The sequence below is a fragment of the Carassius auratus genome, unplaced genomic scaffold, assembly GCF_003368295.1.
Source record: "Carassius auratus strain Wakin unplaced genomic scaffold, ASM336829v1 scaf_tig00026011, whole genome shotgun sequence".
Classification (NCBI taxonomy): domain Eukaryota; kingdom Metazoa; phylum Chordata; class Actinopteri; order Cypriniformes; family Cyprinidae; genus Carassius; species Carassius auratus.
Window position 1 is genome coordinate 143,864 of NW_020525479.1, and position 20,894 is coordinate 164,757.

At 34.9% G+C, this 20,894-nt stretch overlaps 1 protein-coding gene across 1 annotated transcript; it reads right to left on the reverse strand.

Moving 5' to 3' along the window:
- Positions 1–8,118: 8,118 nt before the first annotated feature.
- LOC113078577 (sulfotransferase 6B1-like) lies at positions 8,119–12,646 on the reverse strand. The gene is made up of 7 exons (XM_026250892.1): positions 12,127–12,646; positions 11,080–11,195; positions 10,890–10,979; positions 9,878–10,004; positions 9,689–9,783; positions 9,350–9,506; positions 8,119–8,514 (listed from the first exon to the last, which is right to left on the reverse strand). Exons 1-7 carry the CDS (start codon positions 12,320–12,322, stop codon positions 8,387–8,389), a joined length of 909 nt encoding a protein of 302 aa, XP_026106677.1. The 5' UTR covers positions 12,323–12,646; the 3' UTR covers positions 8,119–8,386.
- Positions 12,647–20,894: the final 8,248 nt, after the last annotated feature.

Here is a 20,894-nt window from a genome sequence, read left to right on the forward strand (position 1 = left end):
GGCATATGTTTGTAGCACGTTGCTATGGTGTTGCATATGTTTGTAGCACGTTGCTATGGTGTTGCATATGTTTGTAGTGCATTGCTGTGGTGTTGCATATGTTTGTAGCCCGTTGCTATGCTGTTGCATATGTTTTTAGTGCATTGCTATGCTGTTGCATATGTTTGTAGCGCGTTGCTGTGCTGTTGCATATGTTTGTAGGTAGCGCGTTGTTGTGCTGTCATATATGTGTGTAGCGTATTGCTATGATTTTGCATATGTTTGTAGCATGTTGCTGTGGTGTGGCATATGTTTGTAGCACGTTGCTATGCTGTTGCATATGTTTGTAGCGCGTTGCTATGCTGTTGCATATGTTTGTAGCGCGTTGCTATGCTGTTGCATATGTTTGTAGCGCGTTGCTATGGTGTTGCATATGTTTGTAGCGCGTTGCTATGCTGTTGCATATGTTTGTAGCACGTTGCTATGGTGTTGCATATGTTTGTAGCACGTTGCTATGGTGTTGCATATGTTTGTAGTGCATTGCTGTGGTGTGGCATATGTTTGTAGCGCGTTGCTATGCTGTTGCATATGTTTGTAGCACGTTGCTATGGTGTTGCATATGTTTGTAGTGCGTTGCTATGGTGTTGCTATGTTTGTAGCACGTTGCTATGGTGTTGCATATGTTTGTAGTGCATTGCTATGATGTTGCATATGTTTGTAGCACGTTGCTATGGTGTTGCATATGTTTGTAGTGCATTGCTATGGTGTTGCATATGTTTGTAGCGCGTTGCTATGCTGTTGCATATGTTTGTAGCACGTTGCTATGCTGTTGCATATGTTTTTAGTGCATTGCTATGCTGTTGCATATGTTTGTATCGCGTTGCTGTGGTGTTGCTATGTTTGTAGCACGTTGCTGTGGTGTTGCATATGTTTGTAGCGCGTTGCTATGATGTTGCATATGTTTGTAGCGCATTGTTGTGCTGTTGCATATGTTTGTATCGCGTTGCTGTGCTGTTGCATATGTTTGTAGGTAGCGCGTTGTTGTGCTGTCATATATGTGTGTAGCGCATTGCTATGATTTTGCATAAGTTTGTAGCGCATTGCTGTGCTGTTGCATATGTTTGTAGCGCATTGCTGTGCTGTTGCATATGTTTGTAGCGCATTGCTATGATTTTGCATAAGTTTGTAGCGCATTGCTGTGCTGTTGCATATGTTTGTAGCGCATTGCTGTGCTGTTGCATATGTTTGTAGGTAGCGCGTTGTTGTGCTGTCATATATGTGTGTAGCGCATTGCTATGATTTTGCATATGTTTGTAGCATGTTGCTGTGGTGTGGCATATGTTTGTAGCGCGTTGCTATGCTGTTGCATATGTTTGTAGCACGTTGCTATGGTGTTGCATATGTTTGTAGTGCGTTGCTATGGTGTTGCATATGTTTGTAGCACGTTGCTATGGTGTTGCATATGTTTGTAGTGCATTGCTATGGTGTTGCATATGTTTGTAGTGCATTGCTATGATGTTGCATATGTTTGTAGCATGTTGCTGTGGTGTTGCTATGTTTGTAGCACGTTGCTATGGTGTTGCATATGTTTGTAGTGCGTTGCTATGGTGTTGCATATGTTTGTAGCACGTTGCTATGGTGTTACATATGTTTTTAGTGCATTGCTATGCTGTTGCATATGTTTTTAGTGCATTGCTATGCTGTTGCATATGTTTGTAGCGTGTTGCTGTGCTGTTGCATATGTTTGTAGGTAGCGCGTTGTTGTGCTGTCATATATGTGTGTAGCGTATTGCTATGATTTTGCATATGTTTGTAGCATGTTGCTGTGGTGTGGCATATGTTTGTAGCACGTTGCTATGCTGTTGCATATGTTTGTAGCGCGTTGCTATGCTGTTGCATATGTTTGTAGCGCGTTGCTATGCTGTTGCATATGTTTGTAGCGCGTTGCTATGGTGTTGCATATGTTTGTAGCGCGTTGCTATGCTGTTGCATATGTTTGTAGCACGTTGCTATGGTGTTGCATATGTTTGTAGCACGTTGCTATGGTGTTGCATATGTTTGTAGTGCATTGCTGTGGTGTGGCATATGTTTGTAGCGCGTTGCTATGCTGTTGCATATGTTTTGTAGCACGTTGCTATGGTGTTGCATATGTTTGTAGTGCGTTGCTATGGTGTTGCTATGTTTGTAGCACGTTGCTATGGTGTTGCATATGTTTGTAGTGCATTGCTATGATGTTGCATATGTTTGTAGCACGTTGCTATGGTGTTGCATATGTTGTAGTGCATTGCTATGGTGTTGCATATGTTTGTAGCGCGTTGCTATGCTGTTGCATATGTTTGTAGCACGTTGCTATGCTGTTGCATATGTTTTTAGTGCATTGCTATGCTGTTGCATATGTTTGTATCGCGTTGCTGTGGTGTTGCTATGTTTGTAGCACGTTGCTGTGGTGTTGCATATGTTTGTAGCGCGTTGCTATGATGTTGCATATGTTTGTAGCGCATTGTTGTGCTGTTGCATATGTTTGTATCGCGTTGCTGTGCTGTTGCATATGTTTGTAGGTAGCGCGTTGTTGTGCTGTCATATATGTGTGTAGCGCATTGCTATGATTTTGCATAAGTTTGTAGCGCATTGCTGTGCTGTTGCATATGTTTGTAGCGCATTGCTGTGCTGTTGCATATGTTTGTAGCGCATTGCTATGATTTTGCATAAGTTTTGTAGCGCATTGCTGTGCTGTTGCATATGTTTGTAGCGCATTGCTGTGCTGTTGCATATGTTTGTAGGTAGCGCGTTGTTGTGCTGTCATATATGTGTGTAGCGCATTGCTATGATTTTTGCATATGTTTGTAGCATGTTGCTGTGGTGTGGCATATGTTTGTAGCGCGTTGCTATGCTGTTGCATATGTTTGTAGCACGTTGCTATGGTGTTGCATATGTTTGTAGTGCGTTGCTATGGTGTTGCATATGTTTGTAGCACGTTGCTATGGTGTTGCATATGTTTGTAGTGCATTGCTATGGTGTTGCATATGTTTGTAGTGCATTGCTATGATGTTGCATATGTTTGTAGCATGTTGCTGTGGTGTTGCTATGTTTGTAGCACGTTGCTATGGTGTTGCATATGTTTGTAGTGCGTTGCTATGGTGTTGCATATGTTTGTAGCACGTTGCTATGGTGTTACATATGTTTTTAGTGCATTGCTATGCTGTTGCATATGTTTGCAGTGCGTTGCTTTTGTGTTGCATATGTTTGTAGCGCGTTGCTGTGGTGTTGCTATGTTTGTAGCACGTTGTTATGCTGTTGCATATGTTTGTAGCGCGTTGCTGTGGTGTTGCATATGTTTGTAATGCATTGCTGTGGTGTTGCATATGTTTGTAATGCATTGCTGTGGTGTTGCATATGTTTGTAATGCATTGCTATGCTGTTGTATATGTTTGTAGTGTGTTGCTGTGATGTTGCATATGTTTGAAGCACGTTGCTGTGGGGTTAAAATAAATATGTTTATAGCGCGTTACGGTGCTGTTGCATATGTTTGTAGTGTGTTGCTTTGGTGTTGCATATGTTTGTAATGCATTGCTATGGTGTTGCATATTTTTGTAGTGTGTTGCTATGATGTTGCATATGTTTGAAGCACGTTGCTGTGGGGTTAAAATAAATATGTTTATAGCGCGTTGCTGTGCTGTTAGGTTTGTAGCTCGTTGCTGTTGAATATGTTTGTAGTGCGTTGCTATGCTGTTGCATATGTTTGTAATGCATTGCTGTGGTGTTGCATATGTTTGTAGTGCGTTGCTATAGTGTTGCATATGTTTGTAGTGCGTTGCTATGCTGTTGCATATGTTTGTAATGCATTGCTGTGGTGTTGCATATGTTTGTAGTGCGTTGCTATAGTGTTGCATATGTTTGTAGTGCGTTGCTGTGCTGTTTCAATATGTTTGTAGCATGTTGTTATGCTGTTGTATATGTTTGTAGTGTGTTGCTGTGATGTTGCATATGTTTGAAGCACGTTGCTATGGTGTTGCTATGTTTGTAGCGCGTTGCTGTGGTATTGTGTATTCTGTGTGATTGCCAAGTCTCTGTGATATTCAGCTCTGTGTAATGATCATGTGGGTGGTTCTGGGTTTCTGCAGTGATGGTGGTCTGTGAGTTTGTAATGACCCCCTCAGGACCTCATTTCCTGCGGCTGCTTCTGAATGACCCTCTGCATGACAGTCACAGTAAAACCAGAGATGGAAATTAGCCACTAATTAACAAGCTTGTAATTATGTTCTAGATTCATCACAGTTAATAATTATGGTGCTTTAAAGAACCTAGAAAGTATGACACTAATTTGAAGTAACTGATGCTAATAGGTTCCATATGATCCATATAAATGAAAATTAATGAAATGAAAATACTGTCACAATCTAAAACACATCTATAATAAGGACAAAATCGGATTCTATTTCATATATTTTAGAATTTCTATTTCAGATGTATTATATTATCCACATTATTTATGGGGTGATATTAATCTTTAATTTATGAAAATACTATACATTAATTTTAAATAATAGTTTTGCTTATATATTATGAAAATAACACAAAGCAGTGCAAAACTATGTATTTATACCATGCAAAAATATAATGTATGTATCAAATAAATTATCATTTATATTTCACAATTCATTATTTTTGGGTGGAGAAAGTAATTGAATATATAATGCAATATTATGAAAACACCGTAAATTAATCTTAATAAAACAAAATCAAAAATTAGCTTTATATTATTGTTAAATATATTTTAATATTATATTTATAATGTAAACATATTTTAACATAAAATAAAGTTAATTAGCATACGGATTACCGACCAATTACCAATGAAACCATGTAAATAGATTTAATATAACCTAATAATTATATTAAAAAAAAAATGTAATTTATATTTTACAATTATTTGTCAACTATATATATATATATATATATATATATATATATATATATATATATATATTTATTTATTATTATTATTATTATTTTATATATATATATATATATATATATATAATAAAGTATTATGATTTTTTTATAAATAAACTAATTATATTTTTGTTAACTATATTGTAAATATAATTATTTTGAGCGACTATTGAAATAAAATCATCCGTGTTCATTTGTATATGAATAACTGAATATAACTTCAAAATCTTTTAGTATGTAAAATGACTATTATATACAATAATAGCAATAAGACAAAAGACAGACATGTCTCCTCATTAATAGATGTTTATTGACCTTTATTAGCACATTAGAGTGAAGAAACAAATGCACATAAAATGAATAAAAAAGAGCATGTTTGAGGGTTTTTAGGCATCTTTGCTGTTTTGTGATTTGTCATGTCTCACCCTCCTTTTACACTGAACAAATGAATCCAGTAAACGCAGTAAAAGGCCAGTTTGTGTGACATTTGTACTTGTGCTTTGTCTTATTTGCTGAAATGGTTCCTTGGCTCCTGAGAGGAGCAGAATAAATGGCAACAGTTTAATAAATGACATCTAGATGAGACATTCTGGTCCAGATTAGTTTTCCCGGAACACTGCTTTTTTCTTTGTGTTTTTACTTGAGTTTCAAAACTTTATATTCAGTCTGCGTTTTAAAAGAGTTTGATTCAGTTTGACGCAGTGAGTGGCGCTCGTCACTGATGAATCAGACATAAATAATCCTTTAGATATACTTCCTTCCCAAACCTACATATATAACACTGTTTAAAAGATTAGGATCAGTATGACTTTTATTTAAAGAAATTAATTTTCAAATGTAACCGTGAATACATTTATATAATATATGAAAATAAAATAGAAATAAATATATTAACTGTTTTCAACATTGATAATCCAAAATGTTTCTTGAGCTGCAGATTTCCGAAGGATAATGTGACACTGAAGACTGGAGTAATGATGCTGAAAATTCAGATTTGATCAGAGAAATAAATTAAACTTTACTATATATAACAATAGAATACTGTAGTTTTGAATTGTAAAAATATTTCAGATTTTGTATTGTATTTTCTGTTAAATATATCCAGCCTTGTTGAACAGAAGAAACAAAAACATTATAAAAGCAAAACCATACTTCTCATTGAAAATAATTTTGTGTTGTTCTGTGATATTTTTGTGGTGAAATAAATACATAGATTAAAAAATAGTAAATGCCATTTATATAAAGTTACAGTAATGCAAACTTAAAAAAAAAAAAAAAACTATTTCTCATTTTTGAACTCTCACCATTGAAATATAATACAACGAAGATTGTATTAGTCAAAAGTCAAAAGATTTTACTAATATGCAAACTGATCTCTGTGTGAAAATAATATGATTTTTTCCAAAGTAATTTTTACCCCCTTGTAATTTGGCTCATTTTGACCTGCAATACAAAATAATGGATTACTCTTATTCTTTGCATTTAATATGGCTTTTATTTTGTTTTTTCTTTATGAAAAATATTAACAAAATCAAACCTTTTTACCAACTATTTCTTTGATTTGATGCTGAATCGACCCTGTTTTCTCTTGAGCGCAGTGCATGTTTTTGCACAGATGTTTTCTACCGGGTTTTGATATAAGAAGAGCCAGTTATGGTACATTAACATATCAATCATACCAGTGTTGATCAATCCCAGTAGCTTTAAAATACATCTGCTCCATATCTAAACTAAACCCACATCAGCTGTTTTACTGCCGTTATAAACCGTTGAGCCAGAGATCACAGTGTTTGCTCCTCACCATAGATTGTAGACTTTGTAGCAATCTATAACTTTAATATGCTGCTTGAATGATTCACATTCAGATTGTATATACAGTATGACACTGTGGTCTACATGTTCCTGTTTTGGTGGCATTACTCTGACATCAGATTAAATTAGAGTTTGAATGATGTCGGTCGGATATGAGCACTTTTATGCATTTCCTCACTGATCACCTTGTTTTGACAAGAAAAACGCGGTAACATTTCCAGGATGTGCTGTTGATGTAGGGGTCATCTGCGGTTCACATCGTCACGGCTGTAATTACACTTCATTAGGAATGATGGGATACTCCTGATGAAACTGTATGTTAAGAATAGCATACTATATAAACTATGCACAGTGCAAATTGGCATAAAGAATGGATTATGCTGTACTTTATTACAAACTGTAATTGTCTAAATGAATCGCATTCCCACAATGCAATGCACCTGACATGACTTTCCATTTGCAGCTTTTTTCAAATTAACCGAAAGTGTTATCCGCTCTGATTCTTAATGTCCTTTTTGACAAAAATTGGTTTAAAAATACAAAGCAACCCTATTTATCCTCAATGCATCCAAACATTATTTAAAATATATTATAAAATAAACATTATCTGAAATAATAGTAATAATATAATAAAATAATTATACTTTCAATAGAAAACAATAATAATATAATAAAACTTTTTATTTCAGCTAGTTTCATTTCTCATTTTAATTTGTTTACCTTAATGTTCTAAAATAACTAAATCTAAAATAAGATGAATAAAAATATATTAACATATTTTTAAAATAATGAAAAGAAAAACTACAAAAACAAATTAAACAATCACAACAAAATTGCTAAAACTTTACCTAAAATAAAAAAAATGAAATTAAAAAAACTATGCAAGTGTTTTTTTTTTAACTTCCTTTGTAAAGTGATCATTCTTTTTATTTTGCTGTCCTAAATATGCACCATTATTACGGTCGGTTGCATTTTATCATGTGCATTTATCATCATTTTCATCCTGCTGTTTGTGAGCCATTAGAGCCATTTAAACTCATTATAGATTATGTTACAGTACTTCCTGAAGTTTATGGGATTGAACTGTTACACGGACTAGACCAGAACTAAAGTATTGCACCAACTAGAGTCTGGTTCTAGAACATTTGCAATAGATATTTCTGAAAGAGAATTAAAGTGCACCTTTTATGTAAAATCCACTTTTACATGGTGTTTGGACATAAATGTGTGTTAGCAGTGTGTGAACACAACCACCCTGCAATGCTAAAAATACACCCGCTACTTATTTTTAATCCCCTTTAAACCAAGGCAGAAAAAAAAAAAAAAAAAAACAGCTTTTTTTTTTTTTTTTTTTTTTTTTGACATCCTAAAAAAAATGACATTTTACAGCTGTAATAATAAATGATCTGTTGGGAATTTTGGGCTGAAACTTCACAGACACATTCTGGGGACACCCAAGACCAATATTGCATCTTGCAAACATGTTCAATGTTATCATATTCACAGAATGAGGTTTAATGACAGTGAGGTTTTTGTTCATATTGTAAGTAATGGAGTTTAATCAGCTGCCCGCGTGAATGAGCGTACATCCCTGTGAAGTCAACCGTTTCTCTGTCCGCTGGCTCTCGTGGTGTCGTCACATTTATTGGCAGTAAAGGTCATACTTCAGTCTGGCTCCGAGATTTGTTCCAGCTAGTTTGGCTTGGAAGAGCTCATCCATCTGTTTGCTCTGGGCATCAGAAAAATGATTCTTCCAGTCGCCCACCTCACCTGAAGACGAAACATGTGACCGGAGAACACAAAGGAATCCTTTAATGTAAATGATGTAAATAAGAGCTTTTTAATTTCAATACAGTTTTATTTTTAATGCTACTAACCACACACTGCAGAGTTTCTGGATTGACCGCTGTATTTAAAGGAATAGTTCATCCAAAAAAATGAAATGGTCATCATTTTATTACCCTCAAACTTAAGTTAAGATATTTTGAATAATGTGGGAATTTAAAAAACTATACAATGGAGGTCAATGGGGACCAGAAGCCGTTTGTTTGTTTGTTTGTTGATTGTGTTGTTGTTTTTTAGCTATCCTTTTAAATGCGGATTTGAATCCAAAAATGTGATTATTGAAACTGATAACCATGGCAAAAGATAGGAGAAAAATATCTGACACCTTATGTCAGAATAGATCTGTGCATTAAGTCTTTTTTAGCAGTATAATTTTGATATTTTAGTCAGAAGCTTTAAGCTGATTTTAGCAGATGATTTAACCGTATTAATAATTTTCATTTTTTTGTGATTTTTTTTTTTTTTTTTGTGTAAAAATAAATGTTTGGTTTAAAATATAGAGGTAATTTACAAACAAATTTTTTTTTATATATATATTTTTTATGATCAAATATTATGGAAGCCCATTTCGACAAATGTAAAAATAATGACTTTTTATCACAAGTGACTTTACATCTCGTAATCTTCGAATTGTAAGATATAAATAACTTGCAAGTCATAATCGTCACTTGTATGTAAAGAATGCTGCAATTTATGGATTCGAGGATGAACATCTGAGTCGATTCGATCTGAGATCCATCATGAAGGTTTTATTTTTTACCTTTCCTGAAGAAGATGCTGCCAGTATTGCCATGAGACTTCTGGGAGTTTTCCAGCATGGCGCTGAACGTACTTTCTCCAGCGATGCTGCTGACCTGCTCATCGGTCAGAGGAAGGCTGAAGAACCCTGAGATGTTCTTCACACCTTCAGACAGGTTCTGCATGAACAGCAGGACAGTCTCAGATGTGACAACTCAAACAGGTCTCTGTACCACAACAGCTTAAAAAGTCATTTATTTACTTCTTAATACACAGCTAATAACGGTTATGTTATTTAATCATTGCACATTCGCTTGCTTCAAATTCGGTTAAAGTTTCACTATGAAGCAGTCAATGAAACCTGTTTTAGTTCCTCATATGTCACGATCATCACGTTTGGGTCGTCTAGACGTTTCTCCCAGGCGAGAGCGTGATCAAAATAAGAGCCCCAGGCAACTGAAGAGGAAACAAAAATAACATAAAAACATAAATAACTTTAGTCCTATACATAACATTAATTTAAATATTTCATTATTCAGTGTTTTCCCACCTTCACCAGCCATGAAGTCTGAGAAGAACTTGTCCCACGGCCCAGCGTTGGGCAGAACCGGGTTCTTGTTCATGAAATGATAGTATGAGACGAGTGTGTCTTTCGGGTTTCTGAACACCACCAGAATCTGAAAACAGACCATGTAGAAGATGAGAGAAAAAATACGTTCTGCTCTTATCTGAATTCATCTTAAAAAAATTACGTGAAACTAATTCCTAGTTTTTTTTTGTTTGTTTTTTTTGCCATGCAACTTTTGAACCAAAATGCATAGAATAGTAATTCACCTGATGCATTATGCATTATGCAATAGTTTTATAATTTGTCCAAATTCAGTTATCCTCTATACTGTCTAAATAATATTCAGTCAAATCCTCACAAAGTTACATCCAACATCACCAACTATAGTCAAATTATGATTATTTTCTCCCCTTGTATAGATAGAAATTATGTTTACTATGATTCAAAAGTTGCTCATCAAGTCTGAATTTACTTGATCAATAATACACTGAAAACAACAACACTGTGTTATTATAACAATTTAAAATAACTGTGTTCTATGTGAATATATACATTTTAAAAGGTAATTGATCAAAGCTGTATTTTCAGCATCATTCCTCCAGTCTTCAGTGTCACATGATCTTCAGAAATCATAAAAATATACTGATTTGATGCACAAGAAAACTTTCTGATTATTATCAATTTTGAAAACAGTTGTGCTGCCCAATATTTTTGTTAAAACAGCGCAGAGTAGAAAGTTCAAAAGAAGAGCATTTATTTGAAATAGAAATCATTTATAACACTCTAAATGGCTTTACTATCACTTTTGATCAGTTTAATGCACCCTTGCTGAATTGAAGTATTAATTCCTTTAGAAAAGACATCATACTGCACCAAAACTGAACATATGTTCTCTAAGAGTGAATGTGAATGCCATCGGTGTGTTTGGCGCTTGTGTAGTTGGTATCTAGTGTCATGTGACCTCTCCAGTGTGGTTCAAAGTGCACTCACTGACCTTTGGTTTCTTAGTAAAGAACGAGGGAGGGATGTTGTTAGGGTGCAGATGTGTTCCCAGAAGCCTCCGTGGAGGCATTTCAGCCAGTTTCTGTCACACAAACAGTGTGAAACTATAATATTGCACTGATGTTTTTGAGTGCTCAGGGTTAACATTTCCAGAATTGCTGATTGTTTGAGCGGTTACTGACCTCTTGAACATCTGGAGGTAAAAACTCAACCAGAGGGAGTCTTTCAAGCTGGATCTCATTCTTCCCGGTGGAAGCATTCAAGATTTTACTCAAGACTGACAGCATCCAGTTAAAACCTGTTAGAAATCAGTTACAAACAGTTTTAGGATGTATAAAGCATTCTTATAGTATAATTACATATTATATTATATATAAAGCATTCACTGTAAATTGTGGCATTGAATTAATTCCAATAATATCTGTATGTTATTAAAACTGCATTTTGTAAATTGTCACATTCAGTTTGTAAAAAACTATTCTTATGTAAATTTGCTTGGGCGCATCAATTTTCACCAGTGATTGATTTTCATGAATGCATGACACTGCTTGACACTGAGCATAATTTGTTCATTATTACATAAGAATCATAAATGTGTGTTGTGCATCGAAGAGAATTGGGATATGTGAGGTTGTTTGATTAAGGAACGAAAGATCTGGATATGTGTTTTAAAGGCAATATGTCAATCTTTAATATCTAGGTTAGAGCTGTTAAATAAGTCTTTGCAACAAGGTTTCATTCATGAAACACAAGCAGAATGAAAGTATGAATGCTTTCATAGACACTGTAAATTCTCACAATAAATCCATGACAAGAATTGCCTTTGTAAAATCGTTCTGTGTGTCAATGTTAATGCAAATCATTCAAAAGACAGTTTTTAGTTTGTAAAACTGCATGATGTAAATTGTCACTTTCAATGCGATGTCATCATTTTCAGTGTGAATGGTTTGTAAAAACCAATTCTTATGTCAATTCGCTTGGGCGCACCAATTTACACCAGTGTTTGAGTTTCACGAACGCACAGAATCACTTCAGTCTTCAGTGTCCAGTATTGCAGTTGCACGAGTCAGTAATGCAGGAGAAATCCTGTGAAAAACATTACAAAAGAAGGCAATGCAACTAACATGTAACTTGACTCCACCAGCAGCCTTTGCACTCGTTTAAGGACTCGTAGATTCAACTTTTTCTTCATGCACGTCTTACAGAAACAAATGCAAACTTTTACTCACCACATTTAGGGTATGCCACCAGGATAAGGTCATCCTCTCTGGCTTCCAGCTCTTGTAACTTGTCCAGGGTCTCTGGAGGGCTGAGGATCGAGGAGTACAGGATTCCCTCTCGCTTGTAAAGCTTGTCTTCGTCCTTCATCTGAGCTGCCCTCTCCATAGTAGACTTTAATTCATTCACAGCTGGTACTTGACTCATCTTGGCGGTGGATTCTCTTCGCGGTGAGGTTCAGATTCACACACACACACACACACACACACAGAGTATTTATGCTGTAGGTTAGGAAGGAGAATGCTGTAGATCCTCCCACAGATATGGCTCGCGTGAGAAATCTCCATTTCTGGTCCCTTGAGTCAACACAAGGGCTCGGAGTCAGTCTGATTGATTAATGCGTGTGAGACACACACAGCAGAACTACACCAGCTAGTTTTCTTGAAAAGCTGGTTTTGGCAGAGGTGAAGGGTTAACTGTAATCTGTAGTCAGTTCATGAGGTCAGCTGCTGAACAGACACTAAACTCACTCAATGTGAAGCAGCGTACAAATACTTTTATCTTGAGATTTATAAGATCTTATTCTTGTTTTTTTTTTCATGTCTTTGTTTTTATTTGCACAACTATACTGTACCAAAAATATTGTTCAAAGTTGTAAATAAAACAACAATTTCATGTTACTTCAGTGTGCTTCTTTTGTAATTGTTTATGAAAAATAATCAGAGTGAAAGTAGTTTCTACAGCATTTTTTTTTTCGATGTACATGTTAAAGGAATGCCTGTGGTCCATGCAAAAATGAAAATTTGCTGACATTTTATGCACCCTCAGGCAGTCCTAGATGTAGGAAATGTAGGATTCCTTCACTTGATGTGAATGGGTGCCGTGAGAATGAGAGTCCAAACAGCTGATAAAAACATCACAGTCATCCATCAATCCAGTCCATCATTTAACACCTTTTGAAGCCAAAGGTTGCGTGTTTGTAAGGAACAAATCCATGAATAAGATCTGCACCGATCCAGCACCGTTTACAGTTCAAAACACCTTTAAATAAATATGTGGCTGGAGTTTGATGTGAGAGATGACAGCAGATGGGCTTTTCACTGGAGGAAGTGTTGTTATGGATTATGGGTTTTAGCCAGAAGCAATGATTTGAAGTTAAAAACATCTTGATGGATTTAACACGCAGTTTTTGTCTTCTCCAGATGTGAACTGATGGACTGGAGTGGCTGTGGATTATTGTGATGTTTTTATCAGCTGTTTGGACTCTCTTTCTGACGGCACCCATTTACTGCAGAGCATCCACTGATGAACAAATTATGCAATGGTACATTTCTCCAAACCTGATGAAGGTTTTATATATATATATTTTTTTCATTTTTCCACTTATCATAATAGTTTATTAGGCTGTATAAAAGCTCTGCACGATCCAGTTTGATATACTGGTACGTTTATTCTTTAAACTTGTATTTCAATCTCATGAAAACATGGATATATTTCATTCAGAAGAAAAACAACATTAAAAATACATTTGCATTGTGTTCAATCTCTTTAAATATCTTCCTTCCTTACTTTCTTTATTCCTATCTTTCTTTCTTCCTTCCTTTCTTCATTTTTCTTCTTTTCTTTCTTTCTTTTTTCTTTTCTTCCTTTCTTTCCTTCTTTCTTTCTTCCTTCTTTTTCCTTTCTTTCTTCTTTCCTTCCTTCCTTTCTTTATTTTTTCATTTCTTCCTTTATCTTTCTTTCTTCCTTTTTTTTCTTTCTTTCTTTCTTTCTTTCTTTCTTTCTTTCTTTTTTTCTTTACTCCTACCTTTCTTCCTTCCTTTCTTCGTTTTTCTTTCTTCTTTTCTTTCTTTCTTTCTTTCTTCCTAACTTCCTTCCTACCTTTATTATAAAAGCTCTGCACGATCCAGTTTGATATACTGGTACGTTTAATCTTTAAACTTGTATTTCAATCTCATGATAACATGGCTATATTTCATTCAGAAGAAAAAGAACATTAAAATACATTTTGCATTGTGTTTAATCTCTTTAATATCAAAAGCCAGTTCTGTAATGACATCATCCTGCTGAACATGACGTCATTGTGGAGGGAAAACAGTACAAATATTAGTGATGGATTGGATGTGTTCTGTGCTTTTAGTTTGTTTGTGTCCGGTTTAATAATTTATGCTGCCTTTCATCGATCTCTCTGAACTTCACCGCTTTATTCTCTGTCAGTTTTCTTGTCACCCTGTAAATAACCAAATTCGAATGAATTTGAAGTTGAAGTTTCTGAGTTTGTAATATGAAGCATACTACTTCTGACCTAGTTTCAGAGTTCAGAAGGTTGTTTGGATGAGGGTGACCTTTGTATATTTTTATTAATCACTGTTCTGTAATGAAATATAGATTATATATTACTCCTGGGCTGTAATAAGTGCTTTATCATACCTGTTTTTGGCAGTGCATGCATGAAGTCAGCAGTTTCAGACCGATGGGCATGGCAGTGTTTGTGTAGTGATCATATGCAGGTATGATTTGAGTCATGAGTCATTTGCTTTCAGTGCAGAAGCAGTGGATTCATTCGTGCATCTGAAGAGGACTTTTGTGTTTAGTTTAAAGTCTCGCTGTGCCATAGACATCAAAACTTCCTCTTTTGTTTTTAAAAACAGTTTTAAAAATGTTTCATAGGAAGACAATATCGCTTTTCTTTGACATCTGTGAGGGACATCAGGACTTGTTGAAGAGATATACAGATGAATTAGTTAAAAAATAGCAGTTTTGTGAGAAATATCTTTTTTTACTTATTTTACAAGTTAAAACAAAACATAATTATAATTGTATATCATTATATTTTATTTTAAAATTATATTTGGGATTGTATATGTAATTAATTCTTTTGTAAACAAGACCACAGCTATAAACCTTAAAAATAAAACTTATGTTATAAAACATATAATATATGTTAGCATACATCAACAAACGGTTATAATTAATAATAGTTTAAATTATATGTTAATATTATTTGAAATCTCTTTAAAATCTACTTTTAATTATTATTTTTTTAATTCTACAGAAAACATGGGTGCTGTTTGCTAGGGCATATGCTTTTTTATATAATGATATATTCATTACAAAATTATATTATAACTATAACTATATGAATGTATATTATAAAGTTGTTGTTTCTTTAAAATGTAATAATTTATATTAATATATATTATTTTATTATATCTTATGGTGTGTGTGCGTGTGTGTGTGTGTGTGTGTGTGTGTGTGTGTGTGCAGGGAGTGACCTCTAGATGTCAGTATTGTTCTATGCACGGTTTTGTTTACTTTTGGGATGTTGGGAATCCCAGCTGGGATCACCATCCTCACAACTCCATCCCGACACAGAATTGACTATTAATTCTTGGTTAGGGGTTTGTTTAAATCACTAAACCCTCAGTAATTTGAAGTATAATATATTGATGCTGACTTCTGTCCTTATTCACATGCTCAATTGCATGAAGCTAAGTAGAGTTTTGTAACCTATGCATTGCTTTTCATGTTTCTATTAGACCTGTGGCATCATATATCCTCCTGACTGAATGTGTTGAGAGTCACTTCCTGGTCATGTGATCTCCTCAAATATACATCCTGAGCATGGTTGGAGCATCCCATAGTGCTCGTCCAGGCCTGCTGAAGGTTGAGTTTAATCCTCTCTTTGGGAATTATCAGGGTGTTTTCCATCTGCCGGAGCCGGAGTCTGGAGCAGCACTGGACCATCAGTCCAGATAAGCAGCTTTGAGAGGAGGAGGGTCTGAAACCATCCGTCCATCTGCTGGACGACCGGACTATTACCAGAGTACACATCCATATTATTCAGAGCAAACAAGATCCAGTTAACTCACAGTGGATGATGAACCACTTTAATCTGGTTTAAGTGATATTTGTTGATATGCATGATGGATCTGGATCTTTAAATACATAATAATGTATCTCTTAATTATATATTGCTCCTTTATGTGCTTTAAAGTTTATTTTGTCAATGGTAAAGTACCTCTTGTGTACCAGTTTCAGATTTGCAGATGTGGCACTAGTTTTTCTAAGCTGGGAAAAAACAACATCTTTGCAACGAGAGACCTGAGCTGAAGTTTCTGATAATACGAGGTTTTATTTTATTTTATTTTACTAATTTTATTTAATTACATATTAGACTGTCTGCTTTTAGATTTTATTTTAATATTTTGTTTTTATTTATATTTTTGTAATTTTTGGTCCTTTTTTTAAATATAGGCGATTCTTTAAAATATTTTTTATTAAGTTTTATCTTTTGTTATTTTAGTACTTTATGGTAAACTAAGCAAAAAAATTAAAAAAAAATTTAAAAGTTTAAGCAGTTTTTATTATATTTCTGTTTCCATTTATTTAATATCAAGTAATAATAATGTTTTGTTTGAACAATAATAATAACCCTGTCTGGACAATGCTTTTCCCTTGAGCTGCCCTGTTGTTCTGGGACGGCTTCTTTCTCGCGAGGCTGTTTTTAGTCTTGTGCTTGTAGTAGTTTCATGCACTCGTCTGCCTTCAGCGGCCTGATCGCTCTAGACAGAGTTTCTGTTTCAGCAGCACAAGAACGACATCTTTACATGGCCACGGGTTAAAAATAGGCCCCCGAAAAACAACAGTGTGCAAAAATACTACTGATTGTGAAACCCAGGCATCCATGTTTTTTTTATAAATACATTTATTAATACATTTTTGTTGTCTGTGCATAGTTTTCAGTAACTTGTAACCTCTGGGAAAAATAAGTATGCATGTATTTTTATTTATTAATTTGTTTCTGATGCAACCAAAGCCACATGGGCTTGAAACTTTAAAAAGAAATCAATTTTCAAAGAGTAAACAGAACGGCAGGATTATTGCTTAATGTAGACTATCAGTTGCAGCGACTGACATTTGATTCCTGCATATCAATTTTTTTTTTTTAATTTACTTTATTACTTTTTTTTTTTTTTTTTGCAAATCAGTTCAGTCCTTGTAATTTAATATCCAGTGGTTTTCAGCCGGAGGATGGTCCCCGAAACCATTCTGACCGCAGAGGATAAAACCTTGAATGTAGAGAATAAATGCTAACCATATGTTTCTGCAGAGTTAGGATCGTAAAATCTATTGGGTTATCAGCTTGCTGATGTCAAAGGCCTTACGACCAATCAAACTTTACTTTGATGCAACTTTATCAACCACTTTCTAGAAGTAGTCAAATCAGATAAATCGGCATGTGTTAATATACTGTATTTTATTATGTTTTAATCTGTGTATTTTATATATATATATATATATACAGTTTTACCATGCTATGAGTTTGCTGGGGTGGATTCCAGGGGGTTGCTAAAATGTTCTGAATGTTTTATTGTGTTGCCATGTGGTTGCTAAGTTGTTTTAAATGTTTTAGTGTGTTGCTAAGTCCTTGTGGTTTCCTGTTCAGATTTTAATGCTGTGATGTTGCTAGGGATTTTGGGATGATTTCTGGGGTGTTCTCAGTGTTTTTTGTTGTTTTATGTGTTTCCAGCACTTGCTAGTGTGTTGCTATCTCAGTTTCTTCCTTTCTTTTTCTTTCTTTCTTTCTTTCTTTCTTTCTTTCTTTTTTCCTTCCTTCCTTCAGTGCTTTAAGTGGGCCGGTACGCACCTGTACTCAGTACCACCACTTCCAAATATAAATCTTGAGTACTGCCACCTCTCCGTGCGCCCAGAACGTGCTTTTAGCGTACCTGTACGTTCATTTGGACATCTGTTTTAATAGAGGTTTTAATCCTTTGACTGTGCTGCTGCTTTTCAGAGCGCCCTTCACAATGCACGCTTCCTAATTCATCCCACCGAGAGCAGAGACTACATTACCCATACACCCTTGAGTTTTACAAGTCAAAAGCGCATGCGTCATTATATATATATATATGGGTCATTCTACGGAAATGTCCATTTTTCTGTCCCTAGCCTTTACAGAAATATTACACTTGAAAAACACTTTAGGTTTACAATTTTTTTATATTTAAAAATGAAACAATATGTTATTTGAACAATTACACTTTCTTGAGCCATCAATGTGGCAATATTTGATTTTTATTAATTAATTAGAATTCCAAGCACCACAGAAGTGCTTGTCCCCACAGTCATGTACAGAGGGAAAATGCTTTATTTTGAGGTCAAAAACAGTGTTTTCTTTCATTTAAAATAAAACCATGTGCCCATAACTATAAAATATATGATGTAAATTACATTAAAAAACAAAATGCTAAATAAATATTATAAAATATATAATGAAAGTAGTGGTCCCCTGGAGTTGTGTCACTGGTGTTACCGTTTAACAAAAAAGCTCTTATTTTGAAATAACAATCACGCTGATGACATCACTCGACTTTCTTCTTCCAATTTTCTGGAGATCTATGAAGAGAAGCCCATGGTAAGTCCACTGTCTCTTTTCAATTATCAGAAATCCTCTCATTTATCTCATGATTTCATATGAAGCTTTTAGTTGAAGTCACTGGTATGACCTCTTTTATTGTTTGGGCATTGTAAAAAACTAGAATACAAATGGATTAAACTACTTAATTTAGTGAGTAGTACACCATGATTGACAACATGTGGTTTGATACCTTGCAGCAGCCATTTTGTAAAATGCAGTTTTCATGAAAATTGTCACTGGTGTCACCTTCCTTATGGGTAACACCAGTGAAGATCAGTAACACCAGTGACTCCCTTTTATAGATAAACTTTGTTCAAAGCTATTCATTTAGTTATTTTGCATAAAATAGCACTAAAATTGTGATTCTAACTTTTCTTTGTCATTGTTAATCCTCCTTTGGTCATGTATTTCTAAATTGAGGGTATGGCTAAACTGAGCGCAGCTGAGAAACAGCGACTATACAGAAAGCGTAGGGATGCTGATCCTGAACGCAGAGCAGAGTATTTGCAGAAAAGGAAACAGAGCTATGTCCGTGACATTGACATACAAAAAAGAAAGAGAGTAAGTAATTTGAGTGAAAGGGAGAAGAGATATGAGCGAAAGGCATGGAGGGCCCGTCAGCAAAGATGCAGGCAAAGAGTCAGAGCAGGAGCATTACACACTCTCACACACGCACTCATACTCACTCTCTCTCACACATGTTTGTTTTTGTGTAAAGTGTGTTCATCCCATAGGTGTAATGGTTTTTATACTGTTGAAACTGTATATTCTATCGCCATTCACCAACCCTACACCTAACCCTAACCCTCACAGGAAACTTTGTGCATTTTTAATTTCTCAAAAAATCTCATTCTGTATGATTTATAAGCGTTTTGAAAAATGGGGACATGGGTTATGTCCTCATAAGTCACCCTCTCCTTGTAATACCTGTGTCATACCCATGTCATTATACAGAGTTGTGTCCTGATATGATACAAAAACAAGAGCACTCTCTCTCGCTCACTCTCTCACACACACACACTCTCTCTCTATCTCTCACACACACTCAAGCTAGGGTTAAATGAGTGAGAACTTTTTTTCAAGAAAATATTTTGCTTTACAGACAACTACAACAAGGGAGGAGACAACGTAGGAGAGATGCACAAAGGAAACAAAGGGAAATAGAGAAACTGAAAGACAAGATCATCGGTTAGAAACGAAGATATTAAATGGTGAAGAAATGAAGTTAAAATGTTAAGTTAAAATGTTGTCTATGATATTTTTCTAACTCTGATTTCAGTTCTTATGAAATGAGTCATTTGTATATGTTATGTATGTCACTGGTGATTTGTTGTGTCACTGGTGTTACTGTGTTTTTTTCTTTCACATTAAATAAAATCTGTCATATGTGGCATAATGATCATTTTAAATTCATTGAATTCTGCTGCACTTAAGAGTTAAGCTTTAAATGATTGTATTATTGCTTGTTTAAAACCTTTTTTTCAAATATTTTCATTGTTATAGCAAATACATGGTTGTGCAATTGAAACTAACATCATTCAGTCACACTTTTAACAAACCTAATTAAAATAAATAAAACATAATCACCGTATTAGTTAGATCATCATTAATTTTCTGTACCTCTGACTGCATGTGCTGAAAAAAAAAAAAAAAAAAATATTTCATAAACATTTTTAATATCGCTAAAGAAGTAAGGTAACACCAGTGACAAAAAAATGGTGTATGCGGTCTTTAAATACATGCACACAAAAAATTAAAAATCATTAAGCTGTAATTTATGTGTACTCATAAAGTCAAAGGGTAATCTAATAATGTGGTCTAAGTTTAAATGTTAGAAAAAGAAATCAATTTTAAGAGATCTTGCCATACCAAATGTGGACGTTTCTGTAGAATGACCCATATATATATATATATATACAGACACCTCTTTTGGGCCACTTAAAGCACTGATTCACATGCATTCATAAATGCATTTGAATACACAGAATAATGCATTGAAAGAAAGCACACGCGAACCAGCTCCAAACTGACCTAAATGATTCGCGAACTCCCTACGAACTCACGAACTGACTCAATTGATTCGCGATCCCCAAACTGACCTAAATGATTCGCGAACTCGTTACGAACTCCCGAACTGATTCAAATGATTCGCGATCCCCAAACTGACCTAAATGATTCGCGAACTCGCTACGAACTCCCGAACTGATTTCAATTGATTCGCGATCCCCAAACTGACCTAAATGATTCGCGAACTCGCTACGAACTCCCGAACTGATTCAATTGATTCGCGATCCCCAAACTGACCTAAATGATTCGCGAACTCGCTACGAACTCCCGAACTGACTCAATTGATTC